Raw genomic sequence first — 22,987 nt, forward strand, 5'->3', positions numbered from 1 at the left:
GAAGGTTAAAAAATATATCCCTGTTTATAAGACAATTAATCTATATCTACCTAACACCAACACAATGTAGGTTTAACACTCATACACATTAAACGTGTGCTAGCCTCACGCGCAAACGTGGATTAATTATGTTTTTACTAAGTTATGCTTATTGACTTCAAGGGGTAAATATTTTTCCAGACTACTTGACAAATAAAATAATATTAAATCAATGTATTTATTATTTAAATTATTAAGTAACTTTTATAAAATAATAAATTAATTATTAGATAATGTTATATTATGTCATTAACCATATTAAATTAAATGGAAAAAGAAAAACATAAATTAAAAGATATCTTAAAAATCATAAATTAACTTTTTAATTGAATTACGAGTAGAATATGATATCAAAGAGGATATAAGACATCCCAGCTAGATTGTCACTGAAGGTAAAAAAAACAAAAGAGGGGGAGAGGATTGAATTGTGTTAACTTTTCCTTATATATATATATATATAGAAGTAGTTCAGTCCCCTTGTCACTTACAAGAGATTTTTCACTATAATCACACAAGATTACAATTGCTCAAGCACACAAGCAAGAGACTTATAAACAAACAAAAAATACAAAGATATAATTATTTGGTTGAACACTTGATATACAATTAGTGGTGTTCACAATATAAAACAGTTCAGACTCTATTACTTAAGGATTTCTAAGATATGAAAGTTAATAAGAAATTCTAAATGTTTGATGCGTAGTAAATTTGACAGAGATTTGCAACTTGTAAATTGTAGAGTCTTCACACATTGTCTTCAAGTCTTCATTCTTTTATATATAGGTAGAAAAGAGATGTTGAGAGTGTGCTAACGAATCATAGAGTCGTTAGAGAAGCTTGATCATTCAACATTGATTTGTTGCTTGATTTGGTTAATGTCCTATGAAGAAATGTATTTGAATCATTTCATTGAAGATGAATTAACCGTTCTCTTCCAAAGAACATAAATGTAGCTTCGTACATTTTCACATGGGAATGTTGGAGTAGTGGTTGTACAATTTATATTATTGTCCTTCCAATACTTGACAATGACATATGTTGACCTTCTGATATCTTCAGAACCATTGTGCATGATCTTCAGGGCTTCAGCTCCTTTGTCCTTTAGCTAGTCCAGAGTCCAATCTTCAGAATCTGGGAAAACATCAGAGTCTAACCTTCAGAATCCAAGTCTGGATGACCTTCAGAGTCTGACTTTCTTCAGAGTCTGATAGCAACGTAGCTTCCGATGAAAATTCTTGCTCTTCAATTTGTTCTTCCATAACCAATAATATGAATAAGACTTAATAAATTATAGTCTATGGTCTTGCACATTTGAACAAATATTAGCATATCCAATTGATCTTTTAATACTTTGTTATCATCAATAATTTAGGAGTAATTGTTAAATTTATTTTTTCTAACAATCTCCCCATTTTTGTTGATGACAGACACAAGTATTAATGGTCAATTGTTGTTAATCAGATTAACAATTTGACTGAAGGGTCTGAGGTTTTTAAGCTCCCCCTAAGTCTAATAGTTCAGAAGGTTGTAAGCCCCCCTAAGTTCTATCCAAGTTATTTAGATTTATTTTTAGTCCAAAACAATTAAATAACGCATCACTCGGAATGAAATCACATTAAATCTAGAGGCTAAGAGATAAGAAGATTGTTCCTAAGTCAATTTTAAATTAACTTAGTAAACTCAGAGCCTAAGCACTTATTATGTCTTACTCCCCCTTTTGTCATCAACAAAAAGTAATTAAAAGAGTGATAAAAGAGTGGATAAAAACGTGATTGCAAACAATATATCAGAAGCAAACTTAATATTTAAAATATGAGATCTATTGTTACGACTACAAGTATCCTCCGTACTCTTTCCCTTGAGAAATATTTGGGTTTTCCCATGATGCATGGAGGCCTCCAAAGGAGAGATTTTGAATTTTTTTGAGGAAAACATAAGCCAACGGTTAGCTTCGTGGCAACATCACCTGTTGAACAAAGTTGGTCGAATGACTTTGGTTAAATCTGTATTAAATTCTATTCCCTATTATTATATGCAAGTGGCTTGGTTGCCCCAATCAACTTGTGAGTCTATTGATAGATTGGCAATAAATTTCTTGTGGAAAGGTTCTTCCAATTTTAGGATCTACTTAGTTGGCTGGGAGAAAATAACCAAACCCAAAAAGCTAGGTGGTCTCGAAATCAGGAAGGCTAGAGAGGCTAACACATCTCTGCTGGGCAGATTAGTTTGGAGGTTACATCAAAATTGTGATTCTTTATGGGTGAAGGTTTTAACTCACAAGTATTTTCATGCAGACAAGCTTCTCACTGTTACCAGGAAATCAGGATCAGTCACTTGGAATGCTATTATGAAAGCTAGGTTTACTCTTAGGGATGGTTTTGATTTCCGATTGGGTGATGACAACTCCTCATTTTGGTTTGTTAATTGGTCTGGGATAGGAAAGTTAACAGAAAAGGTTCTTTATGTGGACATTCACGATCTCAATCTAAGAGTGAAGGATGTCTTCGTGAATGGAGCTTGGAATTTTAATCATATCTACACAACTCTCCCTGCATCTATTACAGATAGCTTGAAAATTCTCCCCATTTGCCTGAACTCCCGCGTGACTGATGGGTATACTTGGAAAGGTAATCTTCATGGTATTTACTCAGCAGAGGATGGATATTATTGGTTGAACATGATTGCTTTTGCTGCTGGTGCAGTGGAGAATGTTTCATGAACTTGGACATGGCAACTTCCAGCGTTGGAAAAGGTAAAATTCTTTTTGTGGACTGCTCTTCAGAACTCCCTGCCTACGCATTGGATCTTAAGTCATCGTGGTGTGCTTCAGGTGAACCTCTTCCCAAGATGCCATCAGGAACCCGAGACTATGCTTCACTTCTTGTGTGATTGTGCTTTTGTGAATTGCTTTTGGAGATCAATTTGATTCTCGAGTAACTCGTTTTTCCAGACCGATAATTTGTATGAGTGGTTGCGGACTGGTGTCAAAGGTTCAACTATTTATATTTATATGCTCCTGGAAGCTATTTGGTGACTTTGGTGTGCAAGGAATAATTTATGTATGGAGAATGAATTGGTTTCACCTGTCTCTCTAAAGATTTGTATTGAGAATTATGACCCTTCGTTGATTAATTGTTTATGGCAGCAACAACCGGGTTCCCTTATGAGATTGATTTGATGGAATGATTAGGGAGGCACTGGTATGATACTTAATGTGGATGGTAGTAGTCTCGGTAATCTCGACGTTTCAGGATTTAGAGGGTTGATCCGAAATTCTGACGGTGCATGGATTCAGGGGTTTGTTGGAAATATTGGTTTCTCCCACATTCTTTATGAAGAATTATTAGGTGTGTATTACGGTTTGGCCATGGCTTGGGAGATCGGTTGCTCGGAGTTGTGGTGCTATTCCGACTCGAAGCTAGCAATAAAGTTAATTTCTGAACCAGTTAATACTTGGCATCATTATGCAGCTATCCTCCATAATATTAAGAAGCTTTTGACTAGGGACTGGCAGGTCCATTTATTGCATACTCTTCGGGAGGGCAATGCATGTGTTGACTACCTTGCTAAGATGGGAGCTCGCAATCTTGAGTCTTATACTCCAATAGTTGTTCCACCAGTTGAGATTAGTCTCCTCCTACTAGCTAACGCTAGTGGGGTCTCTTTTATTAGATAATTTTTTGTTTTTTTTTTCTCTCTTTCTCTCCTTGTACCAAAAAATAAAGAATAAAGAATGATTCATTCAATGGGATTGGGAACTGAACTTAATTCTATACCATCAAATTATCATATTCAAGCAAAATAGTAATTAAAACACTGTAAAACAACATAAGTCATTCAAACATAAAAAGGAAAGTGGAAGAGCTTCATTGACATATTGTTCATTCGTAACTGAGTTGGAGAATTGTGACAGAGGATGGCTTTAAGAGGTGATTGAAGGTGAACTTCATGAATGAACTGCAAAGTTACATAGAAATGTGGTAAAGTAAAGTCAGCCCAGCACAGTGTCTCTTTCGAGGGTGTCCATGCAATTGCATGTGGTCATGCATGAGTTCGTTCCATTATTGTGTTTGTCTATGGAATTGTTGGAAAAGATGGTCCGGTCTCTTATGTGCCTTTTCGTATTTCCAATGATTAGTCTCTGGGTTGGGATATTTTAGAATTCATAAATTTTTGTTTTTGGTTTTCTAATTTTTTTTTTATTGAAAATGCTAACATGTGTCTTTGGTGGTTAAGTGGTATAACATTGGAAATTGTGTAGTCAACTCCTCAAAATTTTTAAAATGTTACTTTTAACAAAAAAAACTTTCTTGTTCTAAAAAAAAAACATAAAACTTTGTTTTTTGGGCTTCATTAACCAACCAGAGGCACTAGTTAACATGACTCTTTATTTATTCATCTAAAAGTCGAATTTACCGTTTTTGTTTTGATTAAAATGAATTTTGGTTTTGACTATGGTAAAACTCCTATTTAAATTAAAAAAAAAAAAAAAAAAACATAAGTGGTGAATGTTTGTTTTTACAACTTATTTAATGAAGGATATGCGATATTTTCAAACTCTAAAAGGGTAAAAATTAGAGATGAAGATTAAAATGATAACTACTATCGTCGGATTAAAGAACACAAGGTAAAAAAAACATTGAAAATGATCCCTCCTCACACACACTTATGTTGTTCCCCTAAATAATTTATTGATTTTATTTTGGTCTCATAACTTGTAAAACGTTCAATATGGTTATTCAAAAATGATTCCTTCAATCAATTTGATTCTTTCCCAACAACTTTAACCACAAATTTATAAGGTGGACCAACATCGTAGGTCCACTATAGACCTTATGATTCTGCGCCTATTAGCCCAATTAACTATTAGCCGATAACGGATGACAATATAATTGTTTTTTGTGTAAACATAACAATATCATGTTATATTTATGCACCTTTTGAAATCAGGCCGAACCAAAAATAATAATACGATAAAATAAGTTTATATTCCCTATAAATATCTCCAAATTTTGTTTTAGTCATTCTAAACTTTTTTTTTTTTTTTTTTGCAAATTTGGGTCTCAAATTTTTTTCTGCCATGAATTTTTTTTTGTCTGTGTGTTTAGGTCAATTTTTTGTATCCTTCATATTTTTGAATAAATTTTGTATGTACATGTTTAGAATATTATAAAAGTCTCTCTAAGAAAAATATTGTTTTCAACAAATCATGAATCAAATAATTTTTTTTAAGCGCTAAAAACATAAAAGTAAATATTTATCTATTCCTTGTTAAAAATATTTCAACTTTTGCAAGAGAGATTTTTCAAATGTAAAAAAACATCATTGTACAAAAAATATAATTCAAAACTTTGAAGAATACACACAAATTTTATTAAAAGCATGGATCAAAAGTCGAGACGAAAAACATTTGAGAAACCAAAATTTATAGAAAATTTAAAAAAAGGATTAAAAAAAAATTGTAGATATTTTTAGGGGTTAAAATATTATTGAATCCAAATTTTTATTTATGAAATGGATTAACCAATTGCCATTTGTCATACGTGTAGTAATGTAATAAATTAATGGTGACTTATTTCATCATATTAAATTAAGGATAATTATTACTTTAAAAATAATGAAAAGAATTTGAAATTTATATTTCACTTTGAATTATAATATGTTAATTAATTAAATTAAGAAATGTTTAGCTATGTCATAATTTTAATTTATTGAAAGATAATAAATTTAAATAAGTTAGTGATTTAATTATTTTATCTTTTTGTAACAAAATGATCGTATTTTTCATTAAGCTATGTTAAAAAAGTGTTTAATGCATCAAACATGATTACTTACATTTATTTTTTTCTAAATGTTTTCCAACTCAATCCTAATTTACCGATAAATATTTCATTAACCACATTTTTTTTTGAAGAAATTTCATTAACCACATTGTAAATGAATTAATAGATCAATTTTGTTTCATACTAAGACGGAATAAAACACCTAGGAACCCAAGTTTTAACAACAGTGAATTTGAAAATAGTTATTACAAATTCCTAGAATTATCCAAATACAATGTATCTAACAAGTGTAGAATATGCGAATATATATATATATATATATATATATATATATATATATATACACACACACACACATATATACTAAATATTAATTGACAAAAGGACAACATTTATTTAACATTGAATTACATGTCATATCTGGCATATTAAAAGAAAAAAAAAAAAAAAGATTTGATGAGAATCTCTCAATCCAGTAAATAATTTAATGTAAATAAAAAGTAGATTTTAGAAAAGAAGCATGCGTCGAAAATATACTCATAAAATTTGTCTATAAAATGACCCTTCAACACCCAATTACAATGTGTCATTTCTTAGCCTAAATAACAAACACACCCACCCATATTTTCCTCTCTCCTTCTGTGCATTAGCCATGTCGGGCGCAAAGAAAACTCGAGGTCGTCAAAAAATTGAGATGAAAAAGATGAGCAATGAAAGCAACTTGCAAGTGACTTTCTCGAAGCGCCGTAGTGGGCTCTTCAAGAAAGCCAGTGAGCTTTGTACCCTTTGTGGTGCATATATTGCTCTAATCATATTCTCACCTAGTGAGAAGGTATTTTCATTTGGTTATCCAAATGTTGAAACGGTCATAGATCGTTATTTGTCTCTGATCCCACCCCAAAATGATGGCATCATGGAATTCATGGAGGATTTCCGTAGAGCCAAGGTGCGTGAGCTCAATGGTATATTGACTCGTATGAACGATGCAATAGACATTGACAAGAACCGTGAGAATGAGCTGAACCAACAACGAAAGATGAATGGGGGTCAGTTTTGGTGGACTCGTCCCATTGATGAGATGAATATGGTCCAACTTGATTTGTTAAAGAAGGCTTTGGAGGATCTTCAGAAACTTGTTCGACAACATGCTGATAGGGTTGAAATGCAAGGTACTTCTACCCAAGCCCTTCCATTTTTTGTTGGAAATGGTTCATCCTCCAACATGCCTATTGAGCATCAACCAAATCCTCAACAAGAATCAAATTTTTCAGCTGATTTTTTTCATAACCATATGTTGCAACCTCATTTGTTTGGTTTCAACATCATGGGAGGACAAGATGGACATGGTCCTCATGGGTTCGTTTGATATGAGCCCTTAGATCCACCATAAGATGCTCTTATTAATTATTTTTATATTTTTATGTTTCATAATATTTTTTTAAAATTTAGTTAAAGCACACAGACTTCACTAGTTTCATGTATGTGATCTGGTTAGGACTGAATCATAGTGATATTGTATTATGCATTATTGGAATAAAGAGCATCTTATTTATTTAAATTATCATATCTCTCCAAAATTTTCATTAATCGTTTTAATTTCAATGAATCAAGTTCATTAGTTTGTTGTTTTTCAATCATCTAGTTGGAATTTTTAAAATTGCAATAAAATGCAAACAAAGAACGGTCAAGACTTGTGTTAAAATTAATTAATTTTTTTAACAATTTGCATTTTGTTTTTTTATTCTATCTATATAATCATCCATCGTATTGAGATATATATATATATATATATATATATATATATATATATATATATATATATATATATATATATATATATATATATATATATATAGTCAATAGTTCATAAGGTTGTAAGCCCCCCTAAGTTCTATCCAAGTTATTTAGATTTATTTTTAGTCCAAAACAATTAAATAACGCATCACTCGGAATGAAATCACATTAAATCTAGAGGCTAAGAGATAAGAAGATTGTTCCTAAGTCAATTTTAAATTAACTTAGTAAACTCAGAGCCTAAGCACTTATTATGTCTTACTCCCCCTTTTGTCATCAACAAAAAGTAATTAAAAGAGTGATAAAAGAGTGGATAAAAACGTGATTGCAAACAATATATCAGAAGCAAACTTAATATTTAAAATATGAGATCTATTGTTACGACTACAAGTATCCTCCGTACTCTTTCCCTTGAGAAATATTTGGGTTTTCCCATGATGCATGGAGGCCTCCAAAGGAGAGATTTTGAATTTTTTTGAGGAAAACATAAGCCAACGGTTAGCTTCGTGGCAACATCACCTGTTGAACAAAGTTGGTCGAATGACTTTGGTTAAATCTGTATTAAATTCTATTCCCTATTATTATATGCAAGTGGCTTGGTTGCCCCAATCAACTTGTGAGTCTATTGATAGATTGGCAATAAATTTCTTGTGGAAAGGTTCTTCCAATTTTAGGATCTACTTAGTTGGCTGGGAGAAAATAACCAAACCCAAAAAGCTAGGTGGTCTCGAAATCAGGAAGGCTAGAGAGGCTAACACATCTCTGCTGGGCAGATTAGTTTGGAGGTTACATCAAAATTGTGATTCTTTATGGGTGAAGGTTTTAACTCACAAGTATTTTCATGCAGACAAGCTTCTCACTGTTACCAGGAAATCAGGATCAGTCACTTGGAATGCTATTATGAAAGCTAGGTTTACTCTTAGGGATGGTTTTGATTTCCGATTGGGTGATGACAACTCCTCATTTTGGTTTGTTAATTGGTCTGGGATAGGAAAGTTAACAGAAAAGGTTCTTTATGTGGACATTCACGATCTCAATCTAAGAGTGAAGGATGTCTTCGTGAATGGAGCTTGGAATTTTAATCATATCTACACAACTCTCCCTGCATCTATTACAGATAGCTTGAAAATTCTCCCCATTTGCCTGAACTCCCGCGTGACTGATGGGTATACTTGGAAAGGTAATCTTCATGGTATTTACTCAGCAGAGGATGGATATTATTGGTTGAACATGATTGCTTTTGCTGCTGGTGCAGTGGAGACTGTTTCATGAACTTGGATATGGAACCTTCCAGCGCCGGAAAAGGAAAAATTCTTTTTGTGGACTGCTCTTCAGAACTCCTGCCTACGCATTGGATGTTAAGCCATCATGGTGTGCTTCAGTTGAACCTCTTCCCAAGATGCCATCAGGAACCTGAGACTATGCTTCACTTCTTGCGTGATTGTGCTTTTGTGAATTGCTCTTGGAGATCAATTTGATTCTCGAGTAACTCGTTTTTCCAGACCGATAATTTGTATGAGTTGTTGCGGACTGGTGTTAAAGGTTCAATTATTTATATTTATATGTTCCTGGAAGCTATTTGGTGGCTTTGGTGCGCAAGGAATAAGTTATGTATGGAGAATGAATTGGTTTCACCTGTCTCTCTAAAGATTTGTACTGATAATTATGACCCTTCGTTGATTAATTGTTTCTTGTAGCAATAATCGGGTTCCCTTATGAGATTGATTCGATGGATTGATTAGGGAGGCACCGATATGATACTGAATGTAGATGATAGTAGTCTCGGTAATCCCGCCATTTCAGGCTTTAGACGGTTGATCCGAAATTCTGACGGTGCATGGATTTAGGGGTTTGTTGGAAATATTGGTTTCTCCCACATTCTTTATGAAGAATTATTAGGTGTGTATTACGGTTTGGCCATGGCTTGGGAGATCGGTTGCTCGTAGTTGTGGTGCTATTCCGACTCGAAGCTAGCAATAAAGTTAATTTTTGAACCAGTTAATACTTGGCATCATTATGCAGCTATCCTCCATAATATTAAGGAGCTTTAGGCTGCGGACTGGCAGGTCCATTTATTGCATACTCTTCGGGAGGGCAATGCATTTGCTAACTACCTTGCTAAGATGGAAGCTCGCAATCTTGAGGCTTATACTCCAATAGTTGTTCCACCAGTTGAGATTAGTCTCCTCCTACTAAATAACGCTAGTGGGGTCTCTTTTATTAGATAATTTTTTGTTTGTTTTTATTTCTCTTTTATAATGGAATTAAACTTATGAGTCATCCCATGAAGCTATGGAAAATGGTGATTGAACGAAGACTAAAAAAAGTGATTCGAGTTACTTATAACCAATCTGGTTTTATGCCCGAAAGGTCTTCTATGGAAGTTATCTAATTACTTCGACGTGTGATGGAGCGATATCGTATGTATAAAAAAGATTGTCACCTAGTTTTCATTGATTTCGAGAAGGCGTGTGATATAGTGTAAAGAGATTTTGTGGAAAGCCTTAGAGAATAAAGGGGGTTAGGATTTCTTATATTAGAGTTATCATAAGTAGAACCCATCTCCAGCACAACAAATCTGGAAAAGTGTAAACAATTTTGACGGAATTTGGATGGTCCAAAAAATATTTATGACAATTTCAGAATCAACAATCAATCTATATCTACACACATACTTATCTTCAACAAATTATTTTATGAGATGTTGCATTGTTGATCTTGGACCTCTGATTAGTCTACTTAAATATGTTACGTGCATTATAAATATGATTGAAGTAGCTGCATTGCGACCATTTATATTTCTTTCAAAAAAATCAAAATATTTCTTAAAAGGACCATACAACATGTCATCTCATTGACAAGTTTCTTCTCATTTAGATTTAGACATTCTGCATACTTATGATCTTCAAAGAATTGAGTCATCTTATGATTGTGTTCTCCATGCACAACACTAAGATTCCATAGACCACCGCTAGAAAAATAACCCCTCAATAAAATGGACACTAACATTTAAAGAATTTTGTCTAATGACGTTTCAACTTCTTGTACTCTATATACACCACCTCTTTCACATGGCAACACAATAAATATTTTTCCTTTGTTCCCCCTATAATCTAATTTTGTAATAATAACAGTAAATTGTAACTTCTCTGCTTCACCTCGAACTCATGTCCACAACTCGTCTCTTGAAGTAAATTGTCTATCAGTCGTGAACTGTAGGCGGTAATCAATGCAATATGCAATTGAAGGTGCAACGTTGGCCCTTGCATAAGTGGGAGGATCCGCAACTGGAGGTACAATGTCTGACTTCATATTAGCAGAAGGATCCGCAATTGAAGGTGTAATGTCAGGTTTTAAATCAACTGGAGGATTAGAAGGAGCATCCATATCTGAAACTGTGGAAGTGAGTTTCGCAAACGTTCATCGTTTCGGCTGAAAATTTAGTAAGTTGTTTATGTCACCAAGTTATTTATTTTATAGTTTTGTCTTCTCCTTACATCAGTTTGGAATACCTACTTGTTTGTGAGGTTTCCTCTCATGTTTACTTAGTTTCATCAGAGTTGCTGATTGTTTTGATTCTTTGCCAATTCCTAGTGATAGTAGGAAGACATTGTTGCACCAATTATTTCTATAGTGGAAACTTTTGACCGGACTAAGTTTTATGATTTTTATTCTCTAACATCGAGAGAAGTTTTCCACGTTAAATTTCGAGGTGACCTTGTTTATAGCTTTCACTCTTTTTACTGCAATTACTGTTGTCAAGCACAGCATCTCAGCCATCACAAAACTCCTCTCCATCAGAAAATCTCTTCAGCAGCTTACATGCATCCATACATAGATATATATAGTGGGGGAGCTGATCAACATTACATGGTAACAAAAAATATCAAGGAATCAAAGCTTGCCACAATAAAAGCAACATTTATATCTAAATATCATTGAATTCTACATAAAAATGAGTAGCTTCCATGTAGGGAAAGGACTATGTAAAATTTAATATGGATCAAAACTATAATAGTAAAATCTTATATAGATTTTGACCTCTTTTACATTTTTCCATGTGGCACTTTATCTACAACACTTTTTTTCTTCCTTATCAAATCTCACTCTTCTCTTTTACCTGTTTCCGCTATAATCTAACAATAATAATGCAAAAATTTGTTATGTTACAGCTTGCAAGTAATAATGAAGGAACTTGTATACCCCTCTATATATAACAATTGAATATGTCCTCTCATTCACATCGAACTATATGAATCATTTATAGATTGCTGTGTAGAGGCCAACTCAAACCATCTCGAGAATCTTGACATTCCCTGTGGAGTTTGCGGCGATAAGGGTTGGTGATTGACCACGCCAGCAAACCGAGGAGACGAACTGTGCAGCATCGTCCACTTCGTTACCAGAAATTGGATCTGTGTTCTGAAACTTGAATTGTAATGCTGGCATAGGGAAGGCCTTGTGGTATACGAACACCTAATGCACATAGACGATATTTAGAGTCCATTGGTTAGAACCTTTTTTTAAACAATAAAGTCATTTTGACAAGTTTTCATCCGTTTGCTACAGTTTTTTTTTAATAAAAAAAACGAGAATCTAAAAATTGTTTCATATAAGAAGTTGTTCCAAGTAGCTTCAATAAAATAAGAGAAAGAAAATAATAACTAATTTAAAATATATATATATATATATTCGGTAAACCAACATTAAATAACTTTAGTGGTACTTCAAAATAAATAGGAAAACACAAGTTTATACCGAAGGACATTGAAATATACCTCATTTGTCTCTGAACCAGTCGCAATATAACCATCAGATACTGATAATCCCACAAAATTCTGAAACAAAAGAAACATGGTTCATCAAGATTATATTGTAACAAGTAGACAAAAGTATAAATTTTAGAAGATAAACATAATTGAATGTAACCACATGTGTTATAATAAAGTTACAAGTTATTGTTTGTGTACCTTCACATTCGTGTGACCAGTGAATGATTGAATCGGCGAGTCAACAACTCGAGATGTACATGTAGACAAATCCCAAAGCTTCAAAGTGTTGTCTGTGGATGCAGATACAAGGTTGACATTGTCTACAAACTTGATGTAGCTCACGGTCTTATTATGTCCAACTAAAGTGCAAAGCGGCACTCTTAAGTTGCGAAGATCATAGTAATATATCCGGTGATCTGCCGAACCAAAAGCGAGGTATCGAGCGGAATCCAGAGGAAACTGAACACAGCATACATTTGCCTTCGTTTTGATCGTGCCGATACTAACTCCCTGCAATAACAGCCCAGGTGAGAGAAACAACTCATCATACATCCAGCATTAATATATATACAAAATGCATTATAACTGCAGTACGTTTAGTTTTCAAAGCTGACATCCACCAAGTGCAAAAATGGAATTTTGCCTGATTGATACTCCATAGCTTAACTGAACCGTCGTCGCTGCCACTCGCCAACATTGTTGGATCTGCTGATGAGAAATCAATCGACCACACTCGCCGCTCGTGCTCCCTCATTTCAGATAGTATTTGGCTTCTTGTAACGTCCCATAGCTGAATAAGTTAACAAGTTACAAAATTTATTAGAACCGCTACCCCAGTTAAAAAAAAAAAAAAAACAAGTACGAAAAACGCAAACAAAGAACCCATAGTATTTGATCAGAGTTAGCCCAATTGTGGCTACATCTCAGAATGCACAGCGGTTGCAGTGCCATTCTATCATCACTGAAAGCTTAAGGTTTACATAGTACAAATTGTGTGTAAATACTATGGTACAGTTTACAATACTACCCCCAATTGAGCGACGTGCTAACCTATCAGTAAACTATGATTCATAGCCAACAACATTATAGTTGTAGAAACCAAAAACAACTTGTTGATGGCATTTGACTTACCTGTACAACACCTTCAAAATTACTTGAAGCAATTTGACTTTTGATGTATGTATTCCAACATAAACTGCTCAGCTTTGACCTGCAAGCCATCTCCACTACCGGATAGTGGATATCACGATCCCCTTTTATGATTGTATCACATTCAAATATTTTGATTTTCTTATTAACACCAGCGGTTGCAAAAAATTCTCCATCACGGTCGAAACTGAGTGAGCATACTAGGTTGGAAGAATGCAAAAGATCTCCTTGCTTCAGGTCAGCCTTAACTTTAAGCTTACTGAAAGATAAGTACTTGCACAAACCCTCAAGAAAAGGATTTATCCAAGCACTTGCGCTGTCCCTTCCTTGGTCTTTCAACGCCAAGCTATTGATGCAACTTCTTTCACTCATGACGACAGACCCTCTCCCACCATTTGCTATAGTTGAATGTCTAACCCCCGGTCTTCCTGAGGAATAGGTTGGTTTGCATCGTGTTAAAAAGTATGCTGACTCGAGCTTTTTAAAGTTTTTCATTAGTCGCGAATTTTTTGAAAGAAAACTTCCATGATTTTTCTGATCACTCTCCATGTTATCATCACATTCATCGAGATGCATCCCTAGTCTGACTCGTTTTCTAGTTCCTAAACAAGCAGAATCCTCACTATCAATGACTGTCATAGATGGAAAAGTTGATGCTGAACGGTCATCACTCCCTCCTAGTTCAACGCCAGCAATCTCTTTAAATCTAGTTTGCTTCTTGGTCACTTCTTCAATATCTGAACATAGAAAAGAGATAGTATGTTGCAACTTTTCAGCAACTTCTTGTTTTCTTTGTTTAAGTAATGAAAGGAATTCTAGCAACAACTCCTCATCTTCTATCTTTTGTCTAAGCTCTATTGCTGCTTCACGTTCTTCCATATCATCTCTTTGTTCATTGAGGAACTCGCTCTGCAACAACTCCCTGATACACAAGAAAATAAACGATTTATTACATATATGCGGAACTAATGACGGGATTGGAAATAGTCTAACTAGTAAGGATTTTGATTTTTTGCTTCTATATGAAGAAATTTATTCTGATTAGGTCTCTAGTTGAAAGCAAAAACAAAGAACTAGGTAAAAATCATATGAGCTTAATGAACAACTGGTTCCAAACACCTTTGAAGCACGGACAAAGACCGGGACACAATACTGATACTAACACATTGAGACCGATAACAATTTGAGAAAATGATTCAAAACTCATGATTCAACAAAGAAAGACAGTGCATAACTCACCATACAAATAGTTCAGTCTCAGGAATTCAATGTGAAACAGCTTGCAAGGAACTAATTTGAAAATTTAAGAATTCAAACACAAAAGCAAAAAAAAAAATCCTTTTAAATGGATACTTGATATGTAAAGTTAATGTGATGACGATAAATTACCCTAGTGTTGGACGACTGCTAGGGTCAGGATGTAGTAACCATAAGCAAAATGAAGCTTCCTTAGGCCACTTTAGAAGTAATTGTGGAGGAAGAACTCTATGTCTGAGACTAGACATTGTTCTACTTTTCTCTTCTCTTGAGCTCAGTGGACAGAATAGCTGTTCAAATGTAGGATAACGAAGTTAGGCTACATTGAAACAATAGTAACGTCTCTTTCAAAGACTACTTCTAACACAAGAAAATGGAGAAGATAAAACATACAAAGGCTTTGTTTGGATAAACGCTTAATTTAGCGCTTATAGACTACTTCTATAACAATAGATAAAATAAAGTCAAACTGTTTTCATATAAACTATAAGCAGTTTTCATAAGCCATCCTGAAGACCGTATGAAAATAAGCTGAGAACAGTTTATGAACATGTCATAAGCTGTTTTCATAAGCTCTCCCAAAAATTCTCAGAAGTACTTATGCCAACAAAGCTCAAATAAAAAAATCCAAACAGAGCCAGAGTATCGAAATGAAATATAAAAAAACTTAAGAATTGCACAAATTATATTATGAACCTCGAAAAGGAGAATCCCCAATCGGTAAACATCCGAAGCACATGAACTAGGAGTACCAGCAACCTCTTCAGGACTTGTGTACCAACTCATCTCCATTAGAAGTATCTGTTTCATCGGAAACGATTGCTTCTTACCTTCCACTTCTTCATCCTTCCTCATATCTTTCATTTTATTTTCTTCTGTTTCTTCAATTAACGACGCACGAGCTGCGTACACTGCACTTGACAGCATGCAACTAGAATCAGACCGAGCATCCGTCGAAATCTTGGCAGGCATAAAATCTTCACTTCCGAAACTCTGCTGATGCATAATATCACGAGGACAGTGAGATGTTGGAGTTTTAACCTCAACACCTTGGTCGTTGTTTACTCCATCTCCTAAAGAATCTGAACTGGTATCCGAACAAGAAGCCGATTCAATAAACGAGATATGGTTGAAAGACGACATGACAAAGCACGAAGGCCTCACATTATGAACAACAACGCCTTGACAGTGTGCTGCATTAACAATCTCAACTATTTGTCTAAATATGTGTAAGCATTCAAAGAAATCTACGGATCGATCTGGTTTATCCAACCATTGCCTCAAACTAATATCACCCCATTCAACTGAAGAAAAGAAAGGATCATTCTCTACTTCTTCACCCTCACAAAACCCACCTAGGTTTTTGTTTTGATCACCTTGTGCACCATGAATCCAATCCCTTTCTTTTCTAAACCTAGAATCTTGTGATCCCTCGCCGGAGAAAGGATTTTCCCTTTGATTCCTATCTGAGACTCCAGAACTATTCAAAGCCCTAGAACTCTCAGAATTCTCCTCCATCTTTATCCACTTAAAACACTTGCATGTAGATTAAACACAACAAATCCAACAAATAGAAAACTCTTCCAAATTCTTTCACACTCATGCAATTCCATCATCACCTTCTTAACACGAAACTCATTTCATTGATCACAAAAAAACCAACAAAAAATCAATATCAAGACCAATCTCTATTGATCACAAGTCACAACTTCCAGTCAAAGTTAACAACCTGAATTCAAAAACTTTATTCAGAATGCAATTTTATATAGAAAAAACAATAAAGGGTAGCTTAAAAAACAAATCTTTAAGCAAGACAAAGATGAAACTGAGAAGACCAAACTAAAAAAACAATCTTTTCAACTTAAAAAGTAAAACACAAGCAAGAAAATAAAAACAACAGAAACACATAACCTCCACAAAGGACTAAAGTTTATCCAAATTGATCAGAATTTGCCACCACCACACATCATCAAAGTTAATAAATGAGGAGATAGAAACATGTAGAGAGACAAAGAGAAAGTACCATAGAGAGAGAGAGAGAGAGAGAGAGAGAGAGAGAGAGAGATAAGAGATGTGTACCAGTGTCACCATAAAAGGATCTCCTGTTCCTGCTTAGGCCAAACTCAATACAGAACCACACAACAAAAAGTTTAGTTCTCACAACTACAATGAAGCTTCACAGCCTCATAAATTTCCAAACATTATAAAATATATATATATATATATATATATATATATATATATATATATATATATATATATATAAATAAATAAAATGAAACAAGAGTACAAACAAAATAATCTTCCCCACAAAAAATAATAATAATAGTTAAGATATTTAATATAATATTAATTTGGAATAGAAAGATTGTTTGAGAATTATTCTAAAAGGAAAGTTTTCTATATCTTCACACACACCAATAGTATAACTTTAGTGTCTATATTTGGTATCTAATATTCATCTATTTGAATATTTGTTACTTTGTTTAATTTCTTTTAGACCCTTTTGGAGGACCTCATGTTTCCACTTCATCCTTCGTTATCTTCCCGCTTTTTTATTACTATTTATACAAATATACTACGTGGCTCTACTGTGACCTTAAGTATGGTAAGGAGTGAGATTAAATTTTGTTAATATATTAATAATTGTGGGCCTTGGTTGAAAATTTCAGAAAAAAAAAAAAGTATTACGTAATAAGTTATGTGTGTAGTTTTCTTTTTACTAAAAATAAACTATATTTATCATTCAATAGAACAAAGTAATAAAAAAACAAAAAGGATGAATCGTTGAACAAACTCACAAACATAAAACGGAAAAATACATAAGCTTACAAATATAATTATATTTAAGTGTATTAAATACTTATATATATATGGATTAGTAAGATTGACGACACTTAAATTGTTGACTGGATATGTACTAGGTCGAAACTGATATGACAATCTAAATCAAACAAACACGGTAATAAGACGGAAAAGACAAACAACAACGCACAAAGACGACGAAGAAAATAACATCGCACTAAGACAAAGAAATCACCAAAGAAAAACCAAGTATATGTAAAAATAACTTATTTAAAGAAAAGGGGAGCATAAAAATGATTTTGAGAGATAACTTTCTAGTCAAAATCAACCATATTTCACCTCTCTTAGATAGATGAAGTAGAAGAAACTAGAGTTGCAAGTGACTCCTAGAGAGGGAGAGATAATTCACGTGCATAGTTAATAAGAAGGATGTGAATTCAACTTTCACCGTTAATGTGAGGACATTTAGTTGATGCTTACCTAACTGTAATGTACTTGTGGGACCCAACTTATCTAAAATTTTGTAACAAAAAAATTGTTGTGAGCACCAAATAATCTCAATTAGATACATCCAAGGGTTGTTCAATTACGTCTCGTATATCATTACAGGTGTCTTTGTTTCAGCTTTTAAAAAAATAGATTTTATGTTAAAAGAATCTAGAGATTTTTTTTAGAGCTTTTAAAAAAAATACGAAGTTATTTTTGTTTGCCTACTACCTATAAAAATTCTTTTTTTTTTTTTTAAATGAGTTTTAACTTGTACATGTGTTACCTCCTTGTTGATGAAAAAAAAATTGATTTTGAGAAAAGCTAATCCTAATGGCTTTTCATTTTATGATCGAAATAAAAAAAAAATTATAAAATGATTTTTTTTAAAATCCTAAACAAACACTTAAAAATGGAGAAAAAAAAAAAGTGATTTTTTAACGAAAAAATAGATTTAAAAAAAAAATCTTAAACAAACGGCCCTTACATCTCGTGGAGAAAACGCGAGGAAAAGCAAATTTAAATTCTGTTAGTATTTTTTTTGTTACAACCATAAAGACTAGAAAAGCAAAACAAGTGTATAAGTTTTTTTTTTTTTTTGTTATTATGGAGATATGTATAATATTAAAAAAAAATGTGTATGTGGTGGGTATCTATGTTTTGTTTTGGAAACACATGGTATATCTACATTTGGAAAATCTTAACATCAAAAGACAAGGCAATAAAATCTGAACAATCTGTTTAGGGGTTAGCAAAGTGTGATCGTATCTCTTTTGGTCAGAATTATGTAGTTAAGGGAGTAGTTTAAGATGCTAACCAGTACTAATTAGTTGTTAGTATCTTAATCTTAGACAACCTGGAGACAAAAGTTTCTTAATTTCAGGAAGTACTCATTAGTTAATTTGTTCTTGTGTTACTCTAAACTGATTGGGTAAAAAGAACATGATGTCAAACTCCAATAGTATACCTGAATGGTATATTTGAAAGAAATAAATGTAAATAATTTTGTAAATATTATTTGGTCTTTAAAGTCTTCACTATTTTAAATTGGAACAACAATCTTTTCAGCCTAAATTTTTTGTGATAAAAAAATAAAGAAAAAACCATGAGGCTTTGCTTATTGGAGGAAAAATAATTTGGGCAGCGCAAAATATCTGAAGTGAAACACACATGTGTTCTGTCCTTTTGTCGTGGTTCACTCCATTATTTGCGTTCATTTATTTATCTACACTTGCTTATTAAAGTAGTTCAAAGTTTATGGTAAACAACTCCTAAATAAAAGAGGAAATAATCATTTTTGTCTTGAATATGTAACGTGTAACTACGATAGTTTTTTAATGTATCGAAATTTTTTAAAATAGTTTTGATTGAACACTTCGTTAGTCAAAATAGTCTTTGACAGTAAAATATTTCGTTGATATTGTCATATTATTTCTTCAATATACTTATTCATAGTCATATCAGTCCTTATAAGTATTTACTCACCGTCAATTCAGTCTCTATATGAAAAGAATTATTGTGACTATTGAGGGATTAGTTTAGCATGAGAGACTATTTTAACTAACGAAATGCACAATTAACAACTATTGTGGCTACACATTACACATTCATGAACCAAAATAACTATTACCTCTAAATAAAATGATTCCAAAAAAAATTGATGAATCAAATATAAGGATATATCAGTCTTAACTTGCATTGAAACTTAGTATAAATAAACAATTTTTTAGGAAGTGTGTATATTTCAAATGTGACACATAGTATGAGATTGATAGAAAATAAAGTGTAAGAGAATTTGTATCCCTATTAAAAAATAAATAAAAATCATTTACCTCTCCCTATGAATATTTTATATTAGATATTTTACATCTAACTCAACATTATAATATTAATTTGTAAAGCGATTTACTCTTTTTTTTTAACAAGCTAAAATAGAATATCTTCTCACGTGAAAATTATACGTTAGAGGATCCATTCCCTTCCTCTCGTTATACATTTGCCAAAATAGAATACCCTCTTACATAAATTAGAGGATTCATTCCCCTCCTCATTATACAATTTCCTTCTTGTTATACAACGTTATGTGGAACTTTACCCTCCAATACTATCCCTCAATCAACCCTAATTGGATTCATCTGTTTGTGGACGTAGTTGTAACTTACTTACCATCTCACCCTCATGCGTGCCTCTTGTTTGCTTTTGAGGCCATATTTTTTTTGTTTCTTTAATTTGGATTGATACATGATTTTCATTCTCCATTTATTCTTTGAGTTTGGCGCTATATATATTAGAATATTGTAGAGTTTTGTTAAATCTTTACTTTAGTTTAAAAACTCTCATGTTTAGCTCTCTAATGGGAAAGCAAATATACCATCACACCATAGCGAGCTACTAGCTATGCATATACACCTTGTCCTCGATGCTATATATTATTTTTTATTTTATTTTTTTGGTAGGTATTATTATATTCCTTCTCTAAAAAAAATATACTAATTCTTTTTTAAGGAAAAAATACTATTATATTCCTACATATAATGAAGTAATATTTTTTCCTATAAAAAATATCTCTAGTATGCAAAACTTGATTGTTCTTCTCCATACAATATTGTAAATAAAAGGTTAAGAAAGAATTTCAACAAAAACTTTTGTAAGCTTGAAATCAACCGCATCTTAATTTGTTTCATAAGTGTCTGTTTTTACCTTTTTTGTTTTTTTTTAGAAAAGCTCACGCAAACCTCTTTTTCTTTTTTTTTCTTAATCATCAACTATCTCTTTTTTTAAACGTAAAACAAACTGATTTTTTCTTTATTTCATCCCCGTGAGTTTAGCTCAGCTGGTAGGGATATCGCATTTTATATGCAGGGGTCGGGGTTCGAACCTCGGACACTCCACTTCTCCACAATTAAATTGTGTGAATTCTAGTCAACAGACTACCTGACAAAAAAAATATATTGTTTCATTTTTTATGAATGTATTGATCAAAATATTGTTAATTTTTTATATATAACTTTTTTTTTAAGGGAATTTTTTATATATAACTTATTATTGATATTTTTATAGAAATATTTTTATTAAATTTTATAGTTATGAAATTTAAGTCATGAATTTTTTATATATAGAATGGGCTAATAGCCATGTAGTCCGACCAGGGGTCCACTGGTCCGACCAACAACCCAGTGATCAAATGCACTGTTCCATAAATTAAGTATTAACTCGTAAACTCGTTCGAGTTTACGTTTTTAGGTGGCAAAAACGTGTAAACTCGAAGGTAAACTCGGTTTTTGGTGAAATCGGAAAGTTTGACGAGTTTGACTGAGTTAACACGTGGTAAACTCGGTAAACGCGTGTAAACTCGGAGTAAACTCGTCCGAGTTTACCTTTGAATTTTTTTATTTTTTTATTTTGGTTATTTTTTTTGTCTCATTTTCTTTCAAAATCCAATTCTTTTTTCAATCCCAAAGTGCTGAAATGTTGTCTTTACGGTTAACATAACTCATTTTTTTCATGCTTGTTATGTACAGAAGCTACGTCAATGTGTGACAATGACATACATTGAATTTTAGGGAATGCATTCAGAAGCTTGTTATTATTGATTGATTTGAAATCATTCAAATATATAACTTGTTCAAGTATTTAAATGAGAAAATGGAACAATTGAAGTTAAAGTTACAACTGAAGATGAAACAGAGTTTAAATATACTGATAAATTTTGTTTTTTATTGTTAGAGTTTATTATTTAAATGTGATTAATTGGTTATGTTTTGTTTAAATATTAGCTTACATATGTTTTATATATATATATATATATATATATATATATTATTTTATATAATTTAATTTTAGGTAAATTCGTATGAGTTTACGATTCGAGTTTACATAGCTAAAACAAGTTGAGGTAAACTCTCGAGTTGTAAAACCTTGATCAAATGTCTTAGTCGGATCAATCACCAATCCGGATTTTAAAACACGGTGTGAAACCAATAATGACTTTTTCTTTGAACAAAAGAATAGTTTAAGGCAAAAAAGAGTTAAACGGAAGGAAAAAAAACTAACAATTTTAGAAAAGAGTCTCACTAATATCATCAAACAAGAAAAGTTTCGTCCTCGTGAGCTTAACTCAGTTAGTAAAAACAATGTATAATTAATATATACAAAGTTCGGGGTTCAAATCCCAAACACCAAAAAAAAAAAAAAAAAAAAAATTTCATCTCAACCAAAGGCTCGACCGAGTGAACGAGAAGAGCAATATTGTCTAAACCAATATTATAGTTTTTTCAAGAAGAAACAAAGATTATATATAGTGACTTGCCATACACAAGGATCACCCTCACATTAGGTGTGTTGAATCTCACATATCAATCTTTTTTTGTTATCTTTTTAATTTTGGGTACTAAAGTTGACATTGTGTGATCTTTCAAATTGTCTTGATGAATGATATCAATAAGAATTTTTGAATCACTTTCTCCCTTGAGATTTTGAACTAAACTCATAGTGACTTTATAATTTATACGCACATGCAATGTACGTGTGTGCATGTCAAAATTTCTATTTGTCATTTTTATTTTATCTTTTATCAAAAAATGTACAAAAAGAAATGGAGAAAGATACAAATACAAATTAAATACGGTTGTAGTACAAACAATGTTGTGTTGTGTGTAAGTGTAACTATGGTAGTACATTAATCAATGTAAAAGGTACTCGTGTTTTGATTCGGACCACAACGTTGGAATTGAGAACTGTGTGATGTTATGAGACAGACAACAAAACCAATAATAAGAAACTCTAATAAATGCATCTGCCTGCCTCTTCTCTTCTTATGTTTTCTTGTTTTGTTTATTGATTCCTCCATACTTTTATCCATTTCTTATGTTGAGTTTAAAATATTGGATCCATTGGTAGGAC

The 22,987-nt window shown here is 32.6% G+C and overlaps 2 protein-coding genes across 4 annotated transcripts; one reads left to right on the forward strand and one right to left on the reverse strand.

Annotated features, from left to right (window-relative positions):
- Positions 1 to 6,474: 6,474 nt before the first annotated feature.
- On the forward strand, positions 6,475 to 7,188 carry LOC11426373 (agamous-like MADS-box protein AGL62). Its single transcript, XM_003596706.3, has one exon. It carries the CDS (start codon positions 6,475 to 6,477, stop codon positions 7,186 to 7,188), a length of 714 nt encoding a protein of 237 aa, XP_003596754.1.
- A 4,329-nt stretch (positions 7,189 to 11,517) lies between these two features.
- Positions 11,518 to 17,010, reverse strand: LOC11411033 (protein SPA1-RELATED 3). Of its 3 annotated transcripts, none has more exons than XM_024776512.2 (8): positions 16,874 to 17,010; positions 15,491 to 16,523; positions 14,927 to 15,084; positions 13,520 to 14,459; positions 13,032 to 13,178; positions 12,587 to 12,898; positions 12,395 to 12,454; positions 11,518 to 12,092 (listed from the first exon to the last, which is right to left on the reverse strand). In XM_024776512.2, exons 2-8 carry the CDS (start codon positions 16,310 to 16,312, stop codon positions 11,904 to 11,906), a joined length of 2,628 nt encoding a protein of 875 aa, XP_024632280.1. In that variant the 5' UTR covers positions 16,313 to 16,523; positions 16,874 to 17,010; the 3' UTR covers positions 11,518 to 11,903. The 3 variants fall into 3 exon arrangements, with proteins under 3 accessions (XP_024632280.1, XP_024632281.1, XP_024632282.1); XM_024776513.2 differs by lacking the exon at positions 16,874 to 17,010 and adding an exon at positions 16,706 to 16,857; XM_024776514.2 differs by lacking the exons at positions 11,518 to 12,092; positions 12,395 to 12,454 and having other exon boundaries at positions 12,755 to 12,898; positions 12,983 to 13,178.
- Between the last annotated feature and the right edge of the window lie 5,977 nt (positions 17,011 to 22,987).

The sequence above is a fragment of the Medicago truncatula genome, chromosome 2, assembly GCF_003473485.1.
Source record: "Medicago truncatula cultivar Jemalong A17 chromosome 2, MtrunA17r5.0-ANR, whole genome shotgun sequence".
Classification (NCBI taxonomy): domain Eukaryota; kingdom Viridiplantae; phylum Streptophyta; class Magnoliopsida; order Fabales; family Fabaceae; genus Medicago; species Medicago truncatula.